The 10,115-nt window shown below is 59.1% G+C and overlaps 1 protein-coding gene across 2 annotated transcripts in view; it reads left to right on the top strand.

Annotated features, from left to right (window-relative positions):
• The window catches only part of RAB17 (RAB17, member RAS oncogene family), an 11,335-nt gene extending 1,509 nt beyond the window's left edge, over positions 1-9,826 (top strand). Inside the window, exons 1-6 of one of the 2 annotated variants that reach the window (XM_027773227.1) lie at positions 74-938; positions 2,836-2,995; positions 6,862-7,013; positions 7,881-8,006; positions 9,106-9,199; positions 9,328-9,826. In XM_027773227.1, the coding sequence (XP_027629028.1) occupies positions 2,839-2,995; positions 6,862-7,013; positions 7,881-8,006; positions 9,106-9,199; positions 9,328-9,422 (624 nt within the window). In that variant the 5' untranslated portion in view covers positions 74-938; positions 2,836-2,838 and the 3' untranslated portion in view covers positions 9,423-9,826. Of the gene's footprint in view, positions 1-73; positions 939-2,835; positions 2,996-6,861; positions 7,014-7,880; positions 8,007-9,105; positions 9,200-9,327 lie in introns of those variants that run through there. The other variant, XM_014589105.2, reaches the window with a different exon arrangement.
• Positions 9,827-10,115: the final 289 nt, after the last annotated feature.

The raw sequence follows: 10,115 nt of genomic DNA on the forward strand, positions 1-10,115 counted from the left end.
CTGACACGTCTTGGCCTCTAGGAAACTCATACTAATGCTGTGGAGACTGAATTCTAGAGGGCGAGCAGGTGTCGCCTGTGGATGTCCCTTTGAACAGAAAGCTCCAACCTCTCATTACCGCTGCTTTCAGCACATAATTACTCAAGCTGATACAGGAAACCATTGACGGTGGTCCTGTTTACTCCAAGTACAAGTTCGGGAAGGAGGAAGCGGTTCGGCGGCAGGCGGCAGTCACAGGACGCTCTGTGGCCCATGGAGATGTTGGAAAGGATGGTTTTGAGCAGATACCGCCTTTGCACAATCGCCTTTGGCATTATGCTGATGAAGTTCTCCCCAAGAGATAAGATATGCAATTTAGTGTTAAAATGATTGGTTTTGGAGATTTGTAGGACAAACTTAGAAAAGTAGGCAAAAGTATCATTCATGGTTGCACGTGGGGCGACAGGTAGTTTTCTTATATTGACAATTATGTATTTTTATTTACGGTACTTTTTTTAAACAAGAAGACGGACAAAGGAACACGATGCTGGTGTGTGAGGTCGTAATAACGGCACACTCATTCGCGTCCCACCTGCTCACGCCAGTTCAGACACACTTTGGACAGAGATCAGCTTGACTTGAGAAGGGTCTTGTTTGCCCACAGAATTCAGGCCCTGCTGTTCGCCGAGGCCTCCCGGCGACTAGCTCGTGACTCGAGTTGGTGGGTCAGCGAGGGACTAGGAGGTGGATGGCTTGTGCTATGTGGTGGCCCCACGGGTTGTGTGTTTGCAGTAGGCATCACGTGACACCGCACTAGAATCGGTCAATCCGCACAAAAATCACGTTAGATAAGCTCCAGGAAGACACAGCACCGCCCGAGAACAAAACCGCACGAGAACATAAACATAAAGGGGTCTCCCCTGGCTGGAGCCCTGTTGCGACTCCGAGTCCTTGAGCAGGTGGGTTGGCTGCACGCATACGAAAGCTCGAAGGAGTGCCTCTCAGTCCTGAGTGCATTTGGGGGACTTGAGAAAGTTAGCGTGACACATGGAATTAAAAATATGAATTTAGGGGCTGGCAGGTGGCATGGAGGTTGTGGATAGAAATAACCAACTCTGTAGAAATGACAATTAATGCAGTTGATTTCTGAGCACAAATGTGTATGACCCAGGCCTGGAGAAGAGGCAAACATGCTTTCTTGGAGTGAACAGGTTCAAGGGTTCCTTTTATTTGATTTTGAGAGTGAGAGACAAAGTTTGGAATTTGGTCGAAAGAGTCCTTTCATTGGTCTGGTCCAAAAGGCAGGACGCCTGGAAGTGGGGGCTTGTAGGCCATAGGAGGGTTGACAGTCTTCAGGCTGGACTGGAAAGGGAGGTCTGGGTTTCAGGAAGGCGTCAGCCATGTCCTGTCACAGAAATAAGGGGATTGCGCACAGTCCAAGACGATACTGAACCAAGGACGGGGTGTAGGAGGAGCCCTGTTACCAACTGCGCCAACACGGCCTGTTCGTGTGCGTGGGTGTGGCTTGCCCCAGGCCCTCTGGAAGGGATTTTGGAAATAGGAAAAAGCAGTCAGACTTCTGTCCTAAGGTGAAGGAGTTGGACTCCCACATGGCCTACTGCGGTTTCAATTCCAGACTCGGCGGCTTGACAATTGCACTGGGTGCGTGTGCAAACGCGTCCAAAATTCTGAGAGAAGAATAGAGGAGGGGGGTTTTTGGTATGGCCATCCCCCATGGGAGTGATTCACCATTTTTCCTGTCTCTGTCTCTCTTTGGCAAGTGCATGTACCCTATGGCGAAAACCAAAAACCAAACAAACAACAGCAAAACATTAAAAAATGAATTTATTTTGCTGCAAAAATGCTGAAATCCATGTGTGGTTTACATAGTGCACACTTTCCCACGGGCTGTCTGAAGGCCCTGGGTGTGGCTGGACGGAGCTCTGCGGATGGCAGCGTGTCTGGGATTTACCTTACGCCAACCTGAGGGGGGATCGGCCAGGGCTGATTGTCCCGGGCAAGGCCTCAGGCGCTCGGCCCTAGGCCCCCTCTGTGTGTCTGCATGGAAGTCTCCCTTACAAAGATGCACAAGGCTCACCCACATCCATCCCGACCACGGAGCTGTTTTCTCCAGGGTAAAACCCCGTGGGTTCTGGTTAGACACGTGAGGACTACAATGTGGGACCCTTGAGATGCTAACTCTCTTTTTTGCCGGGTTTTCTTTCAAGCACCAACTTCAGTCCACGGACAGCCTTGAGGTGCTCGGGTGCCTCATACCTTGGATGCTCTGGGGACAAGCCGTGGGGAGCAGTGGGGTGGGGTGCCAGCCGGGATGCGGCTGACGGGCAATCACACCTGCAGTCTTTCGCTACACCCTGGCCTGCGCCAGGCTCTGCCCCTCAGAGAAGAGCCATGGGGACCAGCAGATGGTGTAATGGCTATGTCATGGGCTCCCATGTAGTTGTGGTTCAAGTCCTGGACCTGGTGACTTAAAACTCATACCAGGTGTGTGTGTATGTGTGTGTGTGTGTGTGTGTGTGTGTGTGAGTGCCTCAACTCCTGAGAGGAGAATGGAGGGGAAGGGATTGTGGTGTGGTCATCCCCTCTGGAGGGTGATTTTTCACTTTCTGTCTGTCTCTCCAGCAAGCACATACAAAAGAAAAGATGCACGATCGATCCCTTTGCTGGGTCTCCAGGTGGGAGGGGTACAGGCTGTGGAGGAGCTGACCAGCCTGGGGCCCTGACCTGGGCTCTGTTTGAGGCTGGCTGCGCCTGCCCAGGGGAGCAGCCTGGGGCTCGCCGAGATGATTTGGGTTTGGTTCCAGACCTGCCTCAGGCTGCTGTGGCTCTTTGCAGGGCATGGAGCAGGTGATGGCGACCCCATGGCCCAGGGCCGCCCCTGGCCAGCCCCGTGTATTCAAGCTGGTTCTCCTGGGAAGCGGCTCGGTGGGCAAGTCCAGCCTGGCTCTCCGGTACGTGAAGAACGACTTCAGGAGCATCTTGCCCACCGTGGGATGTAAGTCGGCCTCCGTGTGTCTGCTGGGGAGAGGCCAGGGCCGCTGACTCATGGGGGGCAGATGAGGACGAGGTCTCCTTGGGTCCCCAAGTGGTCCTAGAGCCCCGGGGGGTCCAGGTCCTTCAAGGGCAGGCATACACGCATCTCCAGGACATGTAAGCCTGGGGGCCAGGGATTCAGGGTCAGGGGCTCTAATTCTGAGGGGTGGGGATGTGAGGGATTGTCCAGTGGAAGGGGATCTATTAAATGCCGCCCCTGGCACTGGCCTCTCAGCTGCCACACCAGGACCTCTCCACTACGTCCCCTCCAGGCCACCCTCTGCTCACTCCATGCCCTAGGCTGATTGTCCCAGAGTGTCTGGCGTCCCGCCTGGACTCGGCTTAGTAACCTGGCCTGGACTTGTGAGGGGGCGGGGAGGGCAGCCCTCTCACTGTGCTCCTCGAAGGGGTGGCCTGTCCGTGGCAGACACCCTGCTCCCCTCCTGAAACCGGGGCCCCAGCGTGTTCTTCGCAGCAGCCCTCCCCAAGGAAGCAGTCATGGTGGAGCGTGCTCGCTGGATGAGAGCTTTGGCTTCAGGGTCGGACTCTGCCACGGATAAGCCGCCTGCGTCTTCGAACTCGCGCTCCCTCATTCGTTCATCCCGTCATTCGCTTTTTTGACACGTGTCTGTGACCGGGAGACACTTGATACTCTGTCCCTGGAGGAGGTGGGCAATTCTGACCGCAGCTGAGCAGATGTGTCGGACGGACACAGCTGCGAGGCCTGTGAGCCGTGCCGTAGCCGGTGTTGGGGCATGCATTGGCCTTTTTAGGCGGGAAACAGGGTGGGCGCCGGCCGAGCCCAGGGCACGTGGTGGCCTGAGCCCTTCTCTCCACTGTGGGGCAGCGTGGATGTTTCCCAGCGAAGGCACGCAGGGGCCTCCCACATCCACTCTCACCTGGGAGATGTCTCCCCCAGGGATGCCACAGACACAATGAGGGGCCTCAGACACAATGAGGACTGAAGTGTGGGTGGAAGTGACAGGTTGGTCTAAAAGGGGGGCCTGGGGGACAGTCCAGACAGTTCCCAGGCTGGCTGGGCGTGTGGCAGCCCTCTTTTCTCCCGGAAAATCCCACGGTGAGGGGCTTGGCTTCCTTTAAGGGAGGCCTGCAGGGGGCTTCTGCTGGGACACCGAGTCAGAAAGCTGCCCGGCCTCGTCCACACAGCGAGCGCCAGGAACTGGGGCCTGCAGACGTCCAGTGTGGCCCCTTGAATGCCGCTGACCATGGCAAAGGAGCTCTGGCCTCTTTCTCTTTCTTAGTGACATCTCAGGAGTTTGGTGACAGCCAGCGCTTCTGTGCACAGTAGTCAGTCGAAGCCAAAATGAGCCCAGACAGGCTGGACTCTGAGGGAAGGGCCAGGGGACAGCAGGGGCGCATATACTCCACTCTGCCACCAGGTGGCACCCCTCCTCCGCGTCCTCCGGCCCCTGAAAGTTCCCATCTCTTGCTCCTTCCAGCCAGTGATCAGCTTCTGATTCCTGCAAAAGAGGCTCCTGCTGACTTCAACAGCGGGATCAGCTGTTTGTTTTACACTGAGAGATAAAAACAAAGCCACTTTCCACGGGCGTTTAGTGGCGGCTGTTCTGGACATGGGCCATGAAGTGCCACTTCCAGGCCACTTGGCGCAGGGCAAGGCCCTCCAGCTCCCAGAGCTCGGCCTCAGAGCAGGAGGGCTGTGGGAAGACGAAGACGGGAAGGCAGGAGACGCGCTTGTGCACCACGGACCTCCGTGGTGCACACTGTGTAGACAGTCTGTGTGTGCCTGCACCAGCATCTTCCAGAAGTCAGGACAGGTGCGTGGCTTTGGCTCCCTCGGGCACCCACACCCCGTCTTGTTGCCAATATCTCTTTAGGCAATATCTCGAAATCTGTCTGGATTTTGAAATTTATTTTAATTTTTTAAATAAAAATAAATGGAAATGGGATCCCTGTGTCGTCCTGCTGCTCAGCCTCCTCTGTAGCTGGGGCTGCAGGTGCTGGCCCCACGCCTGGCTCTGTCAGATGGGGTCTGGCTGTGTCACCCAGGCCTGCTGCAGGCTCACAATCTCCTGCCTCAGCCTCCCGAGTCTGGGACTGCATGTACACGACCCTGTGCCCGACCTTTAGGCTGGGCTGGCACTCAAACTTGGGACCCTGTAGTGCCAGCCTGCTGAGCGCAGTGTTAGCAGTACTTGCCACTGTGGCTGGGCCAGAGATTTGCTTTTTAATCACTCTTTGGCATCAGCTTTGAAGCTGCAGAGAATGTGATCAGTAGGTTCCTGAAAAAGAAAGTCACTAAAGACGTGTTCTCTTCTGGGTCAAAGCCAAAGAGCACACGGGCAAGGCTGCATTGGGCCCTGCCCAGGCCCACCGAGGGGCCTTGGTTTACAGAACATAGAACATGACGTTCTAAAAAAAAGAAAGAGAAAGACCGAGTTCTGTACACTGCGCACTCCTTGGCGGTGTGCTGCGATCTCGCCCTGCTGTGAACTCACCCGCCAGCCGTCATATTCAGGGTGGAAAGAGAAATGTCAGAGGCTGAGGGTGGGGGGAGCCTGGGGCACCCCTGCCTTGGCTTCCACATGGAGCCAGCCCTGGGTGCTGGGTGCCGGGCCTGTGTTGTAACACCGGGAGGACTTCCCGCTTAAGCTCCCTCGTCTGTCACGGCAGCCCGGGGCGCTCACACTGTCCTCAGCCTGGACGTCTGATGTCTGAGGACAGCTCACGGCTCTGTTGGGCTCTCTCCAGCCTGGGGCCGGGGCAGGGCAGGGGACATCTGCTCTCCCCGCCCCTCCCCCAGTTCTGCACCGATGGGAAAGGCATTTTGCCTGTTAAATATTTTAAAATCGTCATCTTGGCAAGCAAAGCCCAGTGGCAGAATCTTCAGTGGAAAGTGCATGGCCCAGTGTGTTACTGAAGGTGTCGGGGGTCGAGGGGTGGGACCTCTGTGTCGCAAAGCAGGTTCACACACATGGGACCATGTCCTGCCCCGGGTGCTCACTGCTCTCGGCCTGGTGTGCCTGGGTGTGTCAGGACACAGGGGCACAGGGAGGCCGAGATGGGATGCTGCTCTGGAAGAGGTGGGGAGCCCAGCAGCTGGCCCGACGGCTGGTGCTCAGAGACCTGGGTGGACACGTAAGTCTTCCAGGTGGAGAGGAAGGAGGATGCCTTGCTGAGAGGGCAGCAGAGAAGGGCAGGGGCAGTGACAGGGAGGCTGGGCAGGTGAGCAGGAGCCTAGCAGGGCTTGGAGGTGCTGGTGTGATCGGGAGTGCCCTTTGCAAGGTGGACCTGGCAAACCTGGCAGCCAAGTGGCCAGCGGCCAGTGGTCCAAGGCCCTGGGTCCCCAGAGCCCCACTGCATTGGCAGCTGCATCCGGCTCTGGTTACTGGAGCGTCCCGTTGCCCACATGCAGTCCAGAGTTTCCAGGTGGGACCCGGAGTCTGTCTCCTCACCACAGCCCCTGGGCAGTTTGCGTAGGAACACGGAGATCTCTGCAAAGCCTTGGCTAGCGTGGAACAGTCTGCCCACCTCCCTGTCCCCAGGGTGTGCACCCACCTCCCTGTCCCCAGGGCGTGCGCCCACCTCCCTGTCCCCAGGGCGTGCGCCTCACTCCCTGTCCCCAGGGCGTGCTGACCCCAGGATGTCCAGGGCGTGCGCCCACCTCCCTGTCCCCAGGGCGTGCGCCCACCTCCCTGTCCCCAGGGCGTGCGCCCACCTCCCTGTCCCCAGGGCGTGCGCCCACCTCCCTGTCCCCAGGGCGTGCTGAGCCCAGGACTCGCACAGCCCGGTCTGACCGGAGGATGGAAACCTCGTCCTCTAAGTGAACCCTCTTGCCTCTCGTCCCAGGTGCGTTCTTCACGAAGGTGGTGGATTTGGGCTCCTCGTCTCTGAAGCTCGAGATCTGGGACACGGCTGGCCAGGAGAAGTACCACAGTGTCTGCCACCTCTACTTCAGGGGTGCCAACGCCGCGCTCTTGGTGTACGACATCACCAGAAAGGTGCGGCTCGTGGAGGTGCCCACCTTCCTCGGGTGCGGGCGCTGTCTTCTGCAGGGATTAAGGCCCAAGCTGGTGCTTGATGGTCTAAGCAAGACTACAAATAGAGAGTGTCAGTCACCTCCTCAAAGAGGCCCTCCTGATCGCCCCTCCTGCTCTCCTGTGGCCTTCCAGCACACCCTGCACTTGGCGCCTCCTCCCATCGCTCCCTGCCCTTCGGTGCTGCCCAAACTGCAGAGGCAGGCCTCTCGGAAGCAGGACAGCCCCAGCCCTGCCAGAACTTCCCCCCACGGGGCGTCAGCTGCACGGAGCTGGGTGCTGTGAGCACACGGGAGGGCGGCGTGCTTGGTATACACAGGGCCCCGTCCTCCAGGGTAGGGCCTCCTTCCCAAAGGGTCTGGCCTCCTGTCCTGGGTGGGGGAGTAGGCTGGAGACTGCAAGGTGGGCGGGCAGGAGGGGCTGGCAGAGGGCCCTGGGCAGGAGTGCGGGGCTGCTCTGTCAGCTTCCCTGCTGCAGGCCAGGGCTGGAGATCCTGTGTCTGGTTCATCTGGTTCACAGTGCGCGGCGGTTAGGACAGGGCTGCCGATGGCCACTCCTCCAAACTCCTGCGCGAAACGGTGCTTTGAGGGCGTCGGGGCGTGGAGGCCTCAGGCACCAGCCCCCCCGCACACCTGGGGGCCGTGCAGCTCCCTGTGCCTGCAGTTCCTGCCTGGCTGTGCTGCAGGGAGGACCCCAGCACTCCTCAGGGGGTCCAGGCCCGAGGTGGCCCTGGCCAGACCTGCAGCCTGTCAGGTTGCCAGCCCCGGCTGTGCCGGGAGTGCCTGGCCAGGCCTCCCGAGCCCCGCGCTGACAGGGCCGCCTCTCTGGCAGGACTCCTTCCACAAGGCGCAGCAGTGGCTGGCGGACCTGGAGAAGGAGCTCTGCCCCGGGGAGGTCGTGGTGATGCTGGTTGGAAACAAGACGGACCTCGACCAGGAGCGGGAGGTGACCTTCCAGGTGTGGCTATGTGATGGGGCCACGCCCCAGGAAGGGGGCACAAGCACCTCAGCATGCCCATGCACATGCAAAAATGCATGCACACGTGCACGCACACATGCACACACATGTGCGTACACTTGAACACAGACCCTGAGCACACACAAATGTGCACACACACACCTACTCAAGAATGCACACCCACACACATGCATAACCACACACATACACACACATGCATAAGCACACACGTGCACACATAGACACATGCATTTATACCCAGACAGGTTCACAAACTCATACATGCAACACACATGCACAACTCACACTTTTATACAAATCCTACCCACACACTTATGTTCGCACACTCACATAATTCACAAACATGTGCACTCTCATAAGTGCACACACATGTGCACACATGCATGTGTATGCACACTCACATTTTCTATCTGAACTTTTAACCACAAGGTGTTCAGCTCTTTTCCGGAAGGCTCGGTCCTCTGGGCTGTGTGACAGGGCTGTGTGACAGGGAGAGCCTTCCAAACCCCTGGGGGAGTGTGCGGTGACACTAGCCTGCCAGCCCAGAACTTCAGAAAGGAAACCAGACACTCCCAACCAACAGTAACCGGCTGCTCCCTCCACCTCCCACCCAGGCTCCAGAGTCTCTGGGCCCTGCTCCTGTGCTCTGTGGTTGCCAGCACCCTTTCATTTCCCTCCCCTCTCCCCCTGCCCACCCGGAGCTCCCCCTGCACCCTGCTGACCTCCGGCCATTGCTCCTCGAGAGCCTGCCCTTCACCTTCTCCCTCAGTCTCCCGGGGCCTCTGAGCACGCTCACCCTCACCTCTTCTGAGTCACTCCGGGCCCTCTGTACAGGGGTACAACACTGCCTAGTGTTGTCCTGTCTGTCTGTCTGTCTGTGGGAGCATCTCCTTCCCCACTGCACTTAGGGTGAGGCCGATCCAGGGCAGGCTGAGGAAGGAAACGGGGCTCCAGTCAGAGAGGGAGAGGACTCCAGTTCCCCTCGGCTCCTCGTTCCCTGGGCCTTATGCGCAAAGCCGGGCACGTGTTCTCAGGACACTGTTCTCACAAACACGGGCCGTGCGGCTGTCTCCCTCAGGAAGGGAAGGAGTTCGCGGAGAGCAAGCGGTTGCTGTTCATGGAGGCCTCGGCCAAGCTGGACTTCCAGGTGTCCGAGCTCTTCACCGCCGTGGGTGAGTGCCTCGTGGGGCCCTCCTGTCTGGGCTCTGGGTGGTGGCTGCAGGGGTGGGGTCGGGCCACCCTGGTCTGCAGGGCTGGGGTGGGGCCCGTCCCAACCCCCTCTTCCCTCTTTGTGTCACAGCCGGAGAGCTGCTGCGGAGAGAAGTCCAGGAGGGGCAGAGCCAGCGGGCGCCCACGTCTAGCCCCACCAGGCCAGCCCAGTGCTGTGCCCACTAGAAGCAGCCCCTGCAGGAGGGCCGTGGACGGGGGTGCCCAGCCCTGCTCTGGAAGGCCCAGGCTTGCCTCACTGGGGCCCAGGCCTGCCTTGAACGGGCACCCAGGGCTGCCTCGGGGGGAGGGGTGTGCCAGGCCTGCCTAGGGAGGGGTGCCCAGGCTGCTTTGGTGGGGCTAGCTGGGCCATCTTGAGGGTGGGCCCCCGCCAGTTCTGCACTGACCTGGACTCGCTGTGGACCCCGGATTGTGGCTGAGCCCTTGCAGGGCCTGGAAATCAGCACCTTTTAGGATAATGCTCCACAAGCCAGCGGGGATTGCTGATGGAGGACCTGGTGTCCCGTGGTCCCCAGAAGAGGGTTGGCCCCACCGGCCTCTGGCCTCTGGCCCCTGCATGCTCGCGGCCAGTGTGTGCGCCCTGCCTGGACCATCCCCTCTGCCTGGCGCTCGACACAGGAAGACGGGGCAGAGAGGAGGCAGGGACGCGGGAAGGGTCAATACTTTGATCGCTGAGTGGTGGACAGACGCCATGTACCTGGTTCGGGGCCAGGTGGGACCTGGGTCACCTGCCACTGGGAGAGGCTGGGCCCAAGCCACTGGGAGAGGCTGGTCCAAATGGAGAAGGCCGAACCAGGAGGAGGCAGAGCGACCATCTCAGGGGACGTGCCCCCACTCTCTCCCGCTCGCTGTGAATTTGTG

The sequence above is a fragment of the Tupaia chinensis genome, unplaced genomic scaffold (assembly GCF_000334495.1).
Source record: "Tupaia chinensis unplaced genomic scaffold, TupChi_1.0 Scaffold000332_1, whole genome shotgun sequence".
Taxonomy (NCBI): Eukaryota; Metazoa; Chordata; class Mammalia; order Scandentia; family Tupaiidae; genus Tupaia; species Tupaia belangeri.